The sequence below is a fragment of the Megalobrama amblycephala genome, linkage group LG10, assembly GCF_018812025.1.
Source record: "Megalobrama amblycephala isolate DHTTF-2021 linkage group LG10, ASM1881202v1, whole genome shotgun sequence".
NCBI classification, from domain to species: domain Eukaryota; kingdom Metazoa; phylum Chordata; class Actinopteri; order Cypriniformes; family Xenocyprididae; genus Megalobrama; species Megalobrama amblycephala.
The window spans coordinates 38,176,669-38,192,049 of NC_063053.1; the positions used below are offsets into that span (position 1 = coordinate 38,176,669).

The following is a 15,381-nucleotide window of genomic DNA, read 5'->3' on the forward strand; positions in this document are numbered from 1 at the left end:
ATTGTGCTCAGACTTTGTAATGGCATTGTCAAGTGTATTCGAGTCCATATTGTTTCTCATTTCAATGCATTAATCATAAATGTCCTCTAGAATCTGAGAAGTATATTAATCAAAATAACTCACTGGAACTGCTCTTCATAGCATCTCAGTTTCTGTGCTTTCTTCATCTTAAAGGATTTCGTTACTGCATGTTGTCTTAATTCTATTGTAAAGTGACCTTGAGCTTCGAGAAAGGCTTTTTATAAATAATATTATTATTTATGCACTTGATCACTTTATGCAAGCATCTCTGTGTAAGTGCCTCTCCAGATTCAATTTGAAATTGTCCACTTTGCATTGGATTATATATATAAACATGCTAAACTGTAATGAGGTTTTGTGTAATCTTGCTCATTTATGTTGCACTAGTACTTTCAAAAGCTGTTAAAAGCATATTTTACCATATTCATTCATGTGTTTATTACATGCACATAGATGTGCAATATTAATGATTCAGGTACTAAATATGGAGTTTAAGTTTGGTCAAAACACAACAATACACAAAACAAAAAACTGAATCCAAAATGCAATCATTTAAACACAAGAGCTGCAAATTAGAGCCTTAATCAAACCTACAATAGCAGGAAACACGGGAAACGGAGCTCGGCTAATGAGACCTCGCTGAACAGTCAGGTTATTTGAACATGCAAACAGGACATGAAGCACAGGTGATGGAAATGAGGACGTGAGAACCATTCAGTGATCGGCTCGTACGGAAGGCTCACAGGTCTCAATGAGTCCAAACAAACACATACTGTTCTCTGCTGACTCGGACAACCGGAATCTCTTCACAACATCCTCCTCTCTCTGCCCAGGGCTGTAGGGTATGGCCCGGTGTAGGTTGTTGCTGTGTGAACTGATGGATGGGGCCCTCGGTTCAGGTGAGAACATACAAAACGCGGCGGCCCCTAGAATTGTCACCACCTTTATCCCCTCTACCCCTGCCCGCTTCTTCTCTGACTGCTGATGACTTCAGGGGCTTTCGCACCAGATTAACCTTTATATAGTTCCTAGAACTATTAGCGGAAGTACCTTGATTTTGCTGTGTTCGCACTGCCTGCAGGAACGATTTTAGTTCTTGGAACTCCATTTGGGGGAACTAAATTAGCTCCTACTTCAGAGTAGGGTCTAAACCAGCACTATAGGAAATACCATTGAGGTAGGTATATGTTGATTGGCTAAACGCATGTCAAACTCCGGCACCTGCCATTTTTAAAAAGCTGTGTAAACATATTTACTTCACAAACATGGAAAACAGTGATAACAGCATTTACCTGTCTTTTCTCTGCCTCGATGATATGTAACACTGCAAGTTGTCATAGGAGATTTCATCTCTTTTTAGGCCCTGTTTACACCTGGTATTAAGATGCGTTTTGGTTGATTGGATCACAAATGGACGAGGGAGACATACCTGTTTATACCTGGTATGTTATCAGTCTCTTTTGTCCACTTTAAATCACTTTTCTTTGAGGGGAGAGTCTATGGGCGGGTACACGTATGGGCTTTTTCAGATCTTTCAATCTAATGGATGAAGAAAGCTCATGCAATTTACATATGAATGTGACCGGAGAAGAGAGAAAAGCAGCTTTGGTTTCTGGCTGAATGCTGTAGTCAAGTCAAGTCACCTTTATTTATATAGCGCTTTTTACAATGCAGATTGTGTCAAAGCAGCTTTACAGTGATAACTGGTATATAATTTTGGCTGCACAGCAGCTTTTAATGTCAATGCAGGCAGATCAAATCAAATGTCAGGTCAAATGTCAAGTGTCCCCAACTAAGCAAGCCAAAGGCGTAGTGCATGTTAGAAATCAGGAATGGTGAGAGAACATTGTGCTTGGTACATTTTTCATCTTCAAACCAAAATTGGGACTTCAGCTGAAAAATTTGTCTAGCATGCTTCCCATAATGTTTACGCATTAGGTCAGTAGGTGGAGAGTAGGCGGCCTTTTGCAGCTATTTGACCATGTGATTGTCTAAACTACGAAAGCAATCCGGACTAATGCGTTTTCTACTACCTGGTCAAAAGTGGACCCCGAAAGCATAAAACTTTTTACACCCCATTTACACCTGTATTTAGCATCGTCCACTTGTGATCCGATTGACCAAAACACATCTTAATACCAGCTGTAAACACGGACTTAGTCCCATTTTGCTCTTTCAATCACATAAATTATGTTTACAGTCCATCTCCGTTATCACGAAACCCACGACACACAACAAACACCGCTCCGATCACGGCGTACTCCATCTACCGTTTTTTGACGTTTGTTAATGCCACACTTAAGGACGCTGCTGTCGGCTGCTTCAGAGTTCCTACTGCCAGTGCGAATGCAACCAGGAACATGGCCCGGGGGAGAAATTAATCCTCAGGTAAATATCCTAGTGGCTAGTTCCTATAACTATTTGGTGCGAAAGCCCCCTTTGCCACCTATATAGCTGATAAGGTGCCAACCATCAGCAACCAGTCCTCTACCACACTTAGGGTGCTTTCACACTGACAGTTTAATTCAAATCAGAGCATGGTTTGGTAATATGAAAGCTGTCATGCAGACATGGTACCGAACCTCAGACTACCTGTAGGCGGTTGTCCAATTTAGGTTGCAATGGAACTGTGGCGTGAATATGATAGCTCAAAAACTCAGGTCCGCACTTGTTTAGGGAGTAAAACTGCATGAACACTCTTCTAAAACACATGCACATGCTGTATAATCATGCAGAGTGCAAAAAATGAATGGCTCAGCTGTATCCTCAAAAGAGTCTGTCTGCAAGTAGCAGAAACCGCTAGACTCTAGTGTCATTCCCTCTGTTGTTCATAATAGCAAATTAACACAATATATTGACCACGTTGTTTTCTATCATGTGTTGTGCGCGGGTTAGATGATGTAAGATGAATGCAAATGCACCGGGGTTCGAAGGCATCAAGTGAACGTGAAACCGGCACTCCCGTGGCTTCAAGCTCAGCCTTGGTAGTCATCGGCTCCACCGGCTCTGTCTTGGTTCCCTGCTCTGCTAGACCCGGCGTGGTCTCTGACTCAACATAAATGTAACTTATAAATGACTTCCAAGGCTTTGATTGATTGCAGAACCACAGTGGCCTCTAAATGGAAGAAGCTTGGCATGACCCAGAACCTCCCTAGAATTGGCCGTCCATCCAGACAAATTGAGCATCTGGGCAAGAAGGAATTTGGGTTTAGAGGTGAGGAAGAACCCAATGGTCACTCTTAGATAGCTCCAAAAGTCCTGTGCAGAGATGGAAGAACCTGTTGTACAGACAACCATCTTTGCTGGAACATCCTTGAAGAAAACCTCCTCTACAGCACACACATATTTTTAGATGCTGAGATAGACTGAGTTTGTAAGAGATGGGAGAGAAAAAAAAAAAAAAAAAAATCACAGTTCACTCTGAGAAGCAAGTTGACTTGATAAAAGATGAGAGACATATATAATCCATTCCCCAAACCGCTTTATCCTCTACAGGGTCGCAGGGATGCCAGAGCCAATCCCAGTGTCCCAGTATCATAGGTGTGGGAAACACCCTGAAGGGATGGCCAATCACAGACTCAGGGCAAGTTATTGTGTCCGATTTTTGGATTGTGGAGGAAACTGGAGCACCCGGAACAAACTCATGCAGACACAGGAAGAACATGAAAACTCCACAGAGAAAGGCATTCTAACTCGAACCTGACTGCCATGGAAAACACCAATCCAGACATTGTGCCGGCCCATCTTCTGCATCAAAACACCTCTAAAACTAAATTGCCCACAGGTGAAATATGAATCAATGAAATAATTGCTGTTTAAACATTACTTGCAAAAAATGCATCAGAATACACTGATATTTTTAAATTACATCAGTGGATTAAGGTGTTTTTTAACCAAAAAGGGGGACTGAGACATTATTTGTGGACATAAATGACAGGCAATGATGCATAAATTATATTTTTACTTAATGAATGACAGGCAATGAAAGGCAGACATTACAATTAAGTTATTAAAAGCTCAAACAACTCCAGCATTGAGCAACTCTAAAATATTCAATAGACTCACAGACCGCGACTACATTTAAACAGATTTAGCACATCTGTGCTGCGTTCACCGATATTCACAGCATACGTCAAGTAGTTTATATTTAGAAGAATGATGAACAGCAGTTTAAAACAATGATCATTTACCAAAAACCACACAAGCAATTTTCTGGAAAAGTGATAAATATGATAATATGAGGTTTAAATTATGATCATACAGAAAATAATAAAAAGCAACATAGTAAAAACAAACAAACATGGGAATGTGGTCACAGAAATACTTAATTTCCATTTCTACCAGTGTTATGCAAGGTATTAAGGTGCATTTCAAAAGTGCCCATAAAAACAAAAAAGATGCACTAATGCTTGTAACAGACACTTATGATTTATGACAGTGTCACTGTGACCTTTATTCACTTCATACAAACATCCGTCTGACTCAGAGCAGAGCTTCTGATGGACTAGAAGAAGCTGGTCTTGAGTTTGATGGTGGGCGCCGCTTGCACGCTCGGCTGAGGTTGTCTCGCCGCCGCCTTGGCTTTACTGTTGGCTTGTCTGGATCTGATGGCCGCCTCGAGGCGGGTCTTGAGTTCTGGTGCCGCCCCCATAACAGTCTTGAAGGCGACGGGGTACAGAGGGCCGATGTGCATCAGGTTCTGGAGGGCGAACTCATGCAGGCCTTTGGAGCTGCTGGAGGCTGAGGAGAAGCTGGTCTCGTCCAGCAGGTATGAAATGAGGGTCGGGACCAGCAGTGCCAGTAACTGAACTCCTGTGTGACACAGACCGGTTAAAGGAAAGAAGATGGATCATGACTTGACATGAAGCTGCTCTTTTTGTACTTTCAACTGAATTTTTCTGTAGAAAAGGGTGTTAGTATAGTGATCAAACTGGCACACAGTTTTCATTGGCTTAAAGGTTTTACAGCAGTTTTGATCCTTTTTTTTATTAAATATGATACAGTAGGCTTTTTAGGGTTAACTGCAAAAATAATCAGCCCAACGCTTACGGTTGTGTTCCTCTGCCATGGCAACAAGGCTCTCCAGCACTTTAACCCCTTCCTGTACGGCCTGTAGCTCAGCAGCTGTGGATGGTCGGTGGTGCTCAACGCTCTTCAGCTTCTCCACCAGCACCGGTGCCAGCGCGTGGATGTAGGGCGCAGAGAGACTCCGGCAGGAGTGCTGGAACACCGACAGCAGCAGCTGATAACAGCGAGCCTGAGTCTGCACAAACATGCACAAAAACAAGATGCTATTTTGGATATGTAGTGTGTAATATAGCAACTGTTTGTGAATGTAAAAGTTCTGCAAAATGGAGTTTTTGTCTCCTAAAAGAAAGTGATTCTAAACTGCCTGGAACGAGTCATCAGTAATTCCAGTCTCACTTCCTGCTGAACATATGTAACAATGTAACTCATTTGCATAATGCCAGCCTATGATCTTCATTGGCTGAACAGTGGGGTGTTCCCAGTCTGCAGTGGTCAGTATCTATCAAAAGTGCTCCAAGGAAGGAACAGTGGTGAACAGGTGACAGGGTCATGGGCGGCCAAGGCTCACTGATTTCATTTGTTTGTTTGTTTATTAAGTTTTTATGCCATGTTAGCATCATGGCTATTTACATGGCAAACAAAAGGTCTAAAGAAAATCTAAAATACATTCAGGTGATACATTTTGAAATATTCCATGCAAGCATGTTTCTGAATAAAAGCAGCATCCTAAAATTTACAATTCAACAGAATATGCTTAATAGTCAAAGGAACTTGACATGAGAGACATAAAGGAGGAACTTCGCCTATTAATAAAAACCCATGGGTAAGTCTTGAGTGCCCCAGTCTACACCTAGTGAAGACGACTTGATCATGTCTTGATTTGAAGTTATGGAAGGTACTTCTTTTTATACTAGGGTTTATTTCATACAGCTTATTTTTATTTTCATCCCATTCTTTCTGCCCCAAGACTCATTGATGCACGTGAGGAGCGAAGGCTGGCCCGTGTGGTCCGATCCAACAGATGAGCTCCTGTAGCTCAAACTGCTCAAGAAGTTAATGCTGGTTCTGATAGAAAGGTGTCAGAATACACAGTGCATCACAGTTTGTTGCGTATGGAGCTGCATAGCTGCAGACCAGCCCATGCTGACCCCTGTCCACCGCTGAAAGAGCCAACAGTGGACACGTGACCATCAGAACTGGACCACGGAGCAATGGAAGAAGGTGGCCTGTTCTGATGAATCAAGTTTTCTTCTACATCACGTGGATGGCCGGGTGCATGTGCGTCTCTTACCTGGGGAACACATGGCACCAGGATGCACTATGGGAAGAAGGCAAGCCGGCGGAGGCAGTGTGATGCTTTGGACAGTTCTGCTGGGAAACCTTGGGTCCTGCCATCCATGTGGATGTTACTTTGACACGTACCACCTACCTAAGCATTGTTGAGACCATGTACACCCTTTCACGGAAACGGTATTCCCTGGTGGCTGTGGCCTCTTTCAGCAGGATAATGCTCCTGACACAAAGCAAAAATGGTTCAGGAATGGTTTGAGGAGCACAACAACGAGTTTGAGGTGTTGACTTGACCTCCAAATCCCCCAGATCTCAATCCAATGGAGCATCTGTGGGATGTGCTGAACAAACAAGTCCGATCCATGGAGGCTCCACCTCACAACTTACAGGACTTAAAGGATCTGCTGGTAACATCTTGGTGTCAGATACCACAGCACACCTTCAGGGGTCTAGAGGAGTCCATGCCTCGACGGGTCAGGGCTGTTTTGGCAGCAAAACGGGGACCAACACAATATTAGGAAGGTGGTCGTAATGTTATGCCTGATCGGTGTATGTGCGACTCATCACTGCAAAAGTACTCACTTTACAAAAAATAAAGTTTTCAGTCTGTGTCCTCGTGTAACTCACCCAGGGATCTTCAGAACCGAGTCCATGTCTGAATCGCTCAATGCAGCCTTTCTGCAGGACGGAGACGCCGATCAGCTCGCTGCTGGCCGACAGCAGGAACAACGTGACGGCCGTCAGCAAGCTGACTTCATCCACACCGGCTCCGCACACATCTGGAGGAGAGAGCGTGTCAGAAGCAGCCAAGCCATCGGGACTGAACACAGAAACATGCGCTCGTCTTACCGGGCTGCGAGAACTCCAGCACTGAGGCCAAACTGCTCCGGACCAGAGCGCTCCACTGCGTCTGACTCCTCCCCGCGCGCGAGCTCAGGATGGTTTTGATGGCCTGCAGAGCCGCAGACACCGGCACAGAGACGGAGTGATCTGACGTCTTCACTGCAGTCTCTCTCAGCACACCAGTGATCAGGAAGAGCACAGTGGGCAGGATGGTCATGCTTCCTACAGAGAAACACAAATATACTCCAATTATATTGGTTATGTGTTAAATCCTGAAGCCTCTAACATGATCTGATAAACCCGTCACACTCCTACAGTCCTTCTGATTGAGACTCTTTATCAAGTAAAAGTCTTTTAGTATAATTACACAAACAAAATGAATAAGTTACACACAGGACAGCTATGCGAGCGTGTGTACCTGCAGGTGAGCAGAGTGACGGCAGCTCCGCGAGGGCCGTGACCGAGGCTGCCACCAGTCGGCTGCTGTCGTCACACAGGTGTTGAGGCTTCTGTCTGACGCTCTCTTTGCCCTCTGATTTCAGCTGAGGCAGGTGACGCACCAAGATAAAAACCAGCAGCTCCATCGCAGCAAACACTAGAGATTTTCCTGGAAGCAGCTCTCCGGTGTCGCCTCCTTCCCCAAGCTCCTCGCCTCCAGCGTCCTCCACAGCTGACACAACACACACACACACGGTTAGTTTCGTTGTTGTTTACGTCCAGGTCTTCCAGGTTCTCTGCCAGAACACGACTCATTATTGGCTGGCTCCTGCGTCAGCATCACACTCATGCGTCGTGCTGATCACGTGATCAGCGTCAGCCAATAATGAGTCGCATTCTGATGCAGAACCTGGAAGTGCTGGACGTAAACAACGTATGAGAATGACAAAGAAGAGAAGAGATTGTTGAATAAAGTTATTTTTGTTTTGATTTTGCGCACAAAAAGTATTCTCGTCTCTTCATAACATTAAGGTTGAACCACTGCAGTCACATGACTGTTTTAACAATGTCTTTAGTACCTTTCTGGACCTTGAAAGTGTTGATTATATTGCTGTCTATGGACGAGTCATATACCTCTCAGATTTCATCAAAAATATCTTGATTTGTGTTCTGAAGATGAACGAAGGTCTTGAACAACATGAGGGAGAGTAATTAATGTTGGGTGAACTAACCCTTTAAATTGTTCATGACTTTTCAAAATGCAACACTCATGGCGTGAGATGCTGAAAAAACATCAAGACATCCTAATGGCCTACAAAAGTATCAGGAAACAGATTAAGAAATTCTTATTTTCTAGATTGCTTGACGTGATCTAATAACTGCAGGTAATGTGTCACAGGATGTTTTACTGATCTGCATCATTAAGAAATGACGTTAAGCACATATGAATGAGATCTTTACTCACTCCTGCTGCTCCTGATGTGGTCCAGGTGCTCTTGGGCGGCACGGATGGTTTTCTGCACGACCGTCGTCACCTGTAGCTGCATGCTCTGCGGGTCACGTGTTAATAACAGCCGGTGAAGCACGTTGAGCAGCTCCACAGCCAGCAACTATATATAAACAGTATTTAATGTATGTTTGGTTAAATCTGTCATGAAAGCAAGTTTTTATTACAGCCATCATTTAAATGTTTATATTTCAAAAAAATAAGTATAAACATAATTATGTAAAAAAAAGTTAAATATTATAACGCCATTATTACAAAAAGTGCCTTGTGTGTAATTTAAATATTCGTAAACAGATCAGTTGTTATTTTAACTATTAGGGCTGGGTAAAAAATATTGATTTCTCGATTTTAATCGATTCTCATTTTTACGACCCGATATTGATTCTTAAATCCCAAGAATCGATTAGTCTAGTTGTTTTCAGTTGATGAATGAGCAGAATATGTAGCTCCTCCCATCCAATAAATCACAATAATCTTTGTTACTTTTGATATGAAGCAAAGTCTCAGATTTCAAATGACGTCCATCTTATTATGAGACTCAAAACATAAATACCGTTTTGGCGCTGTTTAATGTGGCGTGACAGATCGCTTTAGCGCCTCAGTTAAAGAGAAGCATGTGATCATCCTCTCCTCCGCTTTAATACCAGTTACAGTGAAATAAACATGCATTAACATCTGAAGGTATGTTAAAATATACAGTACAACTTACTGAAATCTGTATCATGTCTCGTGTAATCGCTCAATCAGTGCTTCAACCTCAATAAAACAGCTTCAATGTCACGTGACGTCACATTTACCTCAGAAAAACATATTCAGTGACCATAAACTCATTAGTCAGCTAGAAAAGTGAACTCTAGAAAGCAACATTCTGATAAATATAGCTATGCACCGTTACATATTCATTATCATTTTTAATGTTCTTCAATATTTAATGCATGTTTGAATAAATCAGTTATGACAGCCGCGATTTAAATGTTTATATTTCAAAAAAACAAAAACAAATTGGAGTAGAAATATGATTATGTAATTCTAAACTTTATTTATAATAAAAACATCATTGTGCGTAATTTAAGTGTTTGTATATTAATAAGTTAATTTAACCTTCAATATTATTATAGTAGCACCAGCTGACTCTCATGTGTAGTTTACAGCATTAGTTGAGAGATTTTTCCTCTAGAAAATTTGCCATGTGCTGAAACTGAAATACTACATCCAAAATAATCATAGCATGTGAATAGTAATCAAATCGAATCGTGAAAATTGTGTCGATACCCAGCCCTAGTAACTAATATTACAGTAATGTAGCGACTGACACTGTTCTTATATAGTTCAGTTCAAGGAGATTCTTCCCTTGAGAAAAACTGACATGAACTGAACCTGATATATCTCCAAATTAACTGATATCAAACTGAATCAAATCGCAAGCTTGTGAATCGGAATCGAATCGTGAATGTGACATTTTCATGATTTCCTAATGACTGAAGTAAAACAAATGATGCAGATGTTGACCTGGTCCTCTGCGATGTGTGTCCGAGCATTAGGCGAGTCCATCAGTGTGCAGAGAGCGTGCAGACATGACATCACATCCTCAATGGGCTCCTCAGCCCGAGGGAAACACAGGAACTCGATGCTGATGCCTGAAACAACGTGAGAGAACAGCGCATTACATACTGGGGGGGAAACATTAAACAGTCCAAATGCGTCTCGCAGATAATTTACCCAAAAGAAGGTGCAATCTGTCTTTCACTAGGTCATCTGGGTTTTTGCCGGCCGTTGAAGCCACTCCAGGTCCTGTGATGGAAGCGCTCTTGCCTTCCGCCGAGTCTTCAGCAGTGCCGAATCCGGTGCTACTGAGCCACAGAGCCTCGGCATGCAGAACGGACGCCCACGAGTTACGGTAATGAAGCCTCGCTGTGTCTATAGTCTCAGGAGTGTAAAACGCCCCTCCTGAGGAAACAATTATCAAGACAGTGTTATTATCGGTTTCTGTTGAGCAATACATCAATAAAGGCCCATTCACACCAAGGATGATAATGATAAAGTGATTTAAAATAGTTTACTATAACACTAATGACGGAGGAATGATATCGTTGGAATCACTTTCCCAACTGATTAAAGCACTGACAGCCAATCAGAATCCATCTTGCTTTAACGAGCTCGAGCATTTAAAGAGACAGACGATAAAAATGCAGCGCTTATAATAAACAGAACAATATCATCCGCTGGTGTGAAAGCTAATATACACTACCAGTCAAAAGTTTGAAATCTGTAAGATTTTTTGTGTTTTTAAAAGAAGTTTCGTCTGCTAACCAAGGCTGCATTTATTTAATTAAAAATACAGTAAAAACAGTGAAATATTATTATAATGTAAATCATCTGTTTTCTATGTGAATATAAAGTAAAGTGTAATTTATTCCTGTGATGCAAAGCTGAATTTTCAGCATCATTACTCCAGTCTTCAGTCACATGATCCTTCAGAAATCATTCTAATATGCTGATTTGCTGCTCAAACATATTTCAACATATTATCAATGTTGAAAACAGTTGTGTTTTTTTCAGGATTCCTTGATTAATCAAAAGAACAGCATTTATCTGAAATACAAATCTTTTGTAACATTATACACCACCGTTCAAAAATTTGGGGTCAGTAATAATTATTATTATTATTATTTTTTAAAGAAATTAAAGAAATTGACACTTTTATTCAGCAAGCATGCATTAAATTGATCAAAAGTGACAGTAAAGATATTTATAATGTTACAAAAGATTCTATTTCAAATAAACACTGTTCTTTTGAACGTTCTATTCATCAAAGAATACTGAAAAATTATATATTGTACACAAATATTTTGTACAATTGTAAACAATAAATGTTTCTTGAGCAGCAGATCATCATATTAGAATAATAATAATAATATTTTATATTGTAATATTTCACAATATTACTGTTTTTACTGTATTTTTAATTAAATAAATGTAGCCTTGGTGAGCAGATGAAACTTCTTTTAAAAACATTAAAAATCTTACCGATTCCAAACTTTTGATCGGTAGTGTCGTTATGTTTATAGTTTTTGTATTTAGTGTGAACGGGCCTTGATTCATTCCATGGGAATCTGCACTGTTTCTAAAATCAAATTTAAGACTTTAAGACCTTTTTTAAGACCTATACCAAATAAAATTAATAACTGTATGTCCAACCCATAATCTCAAAATAAATCATGTATCTCAGATTCTTTTACTCAATTAAACAGGAAGGACATAATACTGCTTTACCACAATGGTGAAACAGGGGAACTGCAATACTTAAAATTTGTTTTATGTATCAAAATATCAATACATACTAATTAGAGATCAGCAAAGAACAGCAATATACAGATACCAGTAAAATCTAGATAGTTTTTCCTTCCCTTTTAGTGTCACCATGAAATCAAAATGGATAAATTCTTATTTTTTTATGGAATATTTATTATTTTTAATTCATGTTCCTCATAATCTTGAATCAGAATATCTTCTCCTCCCTCTTGCAGCATCTCTTCTCTTCTCTGATGATGAGGGCGGGGCAACCTGTCACTCACATGAGATCCACCAATAGCAAACCACAACCATCCAATCAATTCCCCACAGACAAAATCAAGCCCCGCCCTACATTTGTTCTTGTTCCAGAAGAGTTTCACTCAGATATACGACATAATAGAGAAGAAAAGACAAGGAGCTGATGGTTTGATTTACCTTCGGGCGGCAGCTGACTGGAGAACTCCGCAGGCAGAGAGAGCAGAGCGTAGTCTCTCAACACCGCCAGCCACAGGCGGCTCAGAGACGGCAGCTCCGGCTGAACTAAAGTCATCAGGCTGTCTGGAGGAAGAACATCTCCTTCATCTCCCACCTCCTCATCCTCACCCTGAGCTGGACGCGCTGGCCTGGACTGAGACTCCTTCTTTATGTTCATAGCCACCACAAACACCTGAAACCAGAGACGGTAAATAATGCTGATAATGGTGGAAGGACGTGGATTCACCCTGTAAAGAAGGCATGCAGGAGATTGTGTGCGACAGGTTGATCAGTAAGTTGATCATTTAGAGGCCTTAGAACAATGATAACGGTGTTTTAACCCTACTGCATCATATCTGATACTCTTTGTCTTTGTAAATGTCGCTGCTGAAGGTGCTGCGAGTGTTCGGACGTACCTCGGCCCATGCTTTCAGGACAGCTAGTTTCTCCATCGTCGTGGCGCTCTCGCTGTACAGCTGGCTGGAGGCGCCTTTGCCAGCCTGAACCTTGTCCAGAGAGGACACTAGCAGGTTGTGGACGCGCCGCAGGTCGTTCAGGTCACTGACCACACCACTGCCTATCCACGCACTGCACACCTGTACACAGAAACCAAACACTGAAGAACGCTCACAGAGAGGCTTTTCTGTGTGATGAAAACGCAGTGAAATATAAGCCAAGACACTACAGGTGAAAAGAGTAAAAATGTTGACTGATAAATATCACCATACTTCACCAGCTGATTCATCACAGTACAATAAAACAACTAAGGAAGCATGTTTCTTTCACAGAATATAAAAAAGAAGGTAATTGCAAATTTTTATCTTGCAATTCGTACTTCATGCCTCACAATTACTGACTTCCATGATGGAAATGAGCTTCCAATCATTTGTTTTGTATTACAGGTTTTCTGAAATGTTATGCGCAAATATTCAAATGAGGCATTATCTAATTAAATATGCACTATTTTGCATACATTTCCAAATAGAAATATGATAAAGCCATAAAGAGTGGATTCTGGACTTATATACTTGATATATGAACAACCCTTCAGAATATAGACATGAATAAGTCTGTAAAGTTTGGTGTGTGTAAAGCTGCGGAAGTGGAGATTTCTGCCTTTAAAGAGATGGATTGAAACTGAAATCGACAGATAGATAAAGTGCATAGTAAAATAAAGTTAAATCTGTATTTTGAATGCTTTTTTCCCCACTAGTCTGAAAGAAAACATTATGGAAGCAAAATATCTTATCATTGACCAGTACATGAAAAAACAATGTTTTTGCCTTGACTTAATATGAGATACTCAGAAAAACCAGAACCACACGTTTCCCATCAGCGGGAACTGGATAATAACCGGTTTATCACTTTCAGTTTATTTATCTCTGAGCAAAATGAATATGCCCATGAATATATTCTAAGGCAAATCATTTTGACTGAGGCCAAAGTCAAGTTTTATAAGTTTATATGTGTATAACTTCAATGCTTTAATCAGTTTCATTGAAAAATCCAAGCAGTTTATCTGAAACTCTTTCTTCAGGCACTGATTTATGGATTCTGTCTTTTTCTGAAACGCACTGATTAAGTTCCGAAAAGCCCAGAGTGCTCTGATTGGCCAGCTGAGCCAGTTCATTTTGATTTGCCAAACACCTCAAGCATGTGTCAGAAATGTAACGCCCCTTACCATAACACTGAGTTTTGCATCCAAACACACAGCATCTCCACGACATGGCAATAACACTTTAATTCACTGAAGCTTCTTCCTTTGTGTACGCATTATGCTAATATTTCACACTGTGATGTGGATGTTTGAGAAGGTGATATCTGGACTAGAATCAAGATGTTTTAGTCAGGTTTGGATCAGTTTTTTCTGTTAGATAGAATAAACATCTTCGTGGGACACTATGAGCTTTGTAACTTTGAAGTTTGTATGCATGCACAAACACTAAAAGAAAAGAAAAAACACTGAAAAGCATCATATGACCCCTTAAGACTAGCTTGTGTTGTAGTCTGAAGTTTACCTGGCAGGCTTTGGCAGTGATGTCTGAGGGTGTGTCTGGGGAAAAGGCTGGTCGGAGCGCAGCACCAACCTGTGGATGAAAAACAGAACAAATGAAAATTTAAACAAATTAAAATATGTACACAATGCAAGACATTGACTGCTTGATTAGTTGGAGTTTTAACTCTATGTCAGCTTCCTTGGCTATTTTCATGGCAAGTAACATGAACTATAAGAGGAATTCAAAATCCTATATAAAAGGTTTTTTAAAGGTGCCCTAGAACCAGTTTTTACAAGATGTAATATAAGTCTAAGGTGTCCCCTGAATGTGTCTGTGAAGTTTCAGCTCAAAATACCCCATAGATTTTTTTTTTATTAATTTTTTTAACTGCCTATTTTGGGGCATCATTAAATATGCACTGATTCAGCAAGCGGCCCCTTTAAATCTCACGCTCCCCGCCCCCCGAGCTCTCGACTATAATACAGTGCATAAACACAGTTCACACAGCTAATATGACCCTCAAAATGGATCTTTACAAGATGTTCGTCATGCATACTGCATGCATGCATCGGATCATGTGAGTAAAGTATTTATTTGGATGTTTACATTTGATTCTGAATGAGTTTGATAGTGCTCCGCGGCTAATGGCTAATGCTACACTGTTGGAGAGATTTATAAAGAATGAAGTTGTGTTTATGAATTATACAGACTGCAAGTGTTTAATAATGAAAATAACGACGGCTCTTGTCTCCGTGAATACAGTAAGAAACGATGGTAACTTTAACCACATTTAACAGTACATTAGCAACATGCTAACGAAACATTTAGAAAGACAATTTACAAATATCACTAAAAATATCATGATATCATGGATCATGTCAGTTATTATCGCTCCATCTGCAATTTTTCGCTATTGTTCTTGCTTGCTTACCTAGTCTGATGATTCAGCTGTGCACAGATCCAGACGTTAATACTGGCTGCCCTTGTCTA

At 40.7% G+C, this 15,381-nt stretch overlaps 1 protein-coding gene across 1 annotated transcript in view; it reads right to left on the reverse strand.

Annotated features, from left to right (window-relative positions):
* Window positions 1-3,965: 3,965 nt before the first annotated feature.
* The window catches only part of heatr5b (HEAT repeat containing 5B), a 32,595-nt gene continuing 21,179 nt past the window's right edge, over window positions 3,966-15,381 (reverse strand). The window contains exons 26-36 of the mRNA XM_048206059.1: window positions 14,413-14,481; window positions 12,811-12,990; window positions 12,356-12,587; window positions 10,346-10,573; window positions 10,136-10,263; window positions 8,585-8,729; window positions 7,601-7,852; window positions 7,189-7,404; window positions 6,967-7,118; window positions 5,071-5,284; window positions 3,966-4,833 (exon numbers count right to left, since the gene is read on the reverse strand). Of these exons, the coding sequence (XP_048062016.1) occupies window positions 4,526-4,833; window positions 5,071-5,284; window positions 6,967-7,118; window positions 7,189-7,404; window positions 7,601-7,852; window positions 8,585-8,729; window positions 10,136-10,263; window positions 10,346-10,573; window positions 12,356-12,587; window positions 12,811-12,990; window positions 14,413-14,481 (2,124 nt within the window). The 3' untranslated portion in view covers window positions 3,966-4,525. The remainder of the gene's footprint in view (window positions 4,834-5,070; window positions 5,285-6,966; window positions 7,119-7,188; window positions 7,405-7,600; window positions 7,853-8,584; window positions 8,730-10,135; window positions 10,264-10,345; window positions 10,574-12,355; window positions 12,588-12,810; window positions 12,991-14,412; window positions 14,482-15,381) is intronic.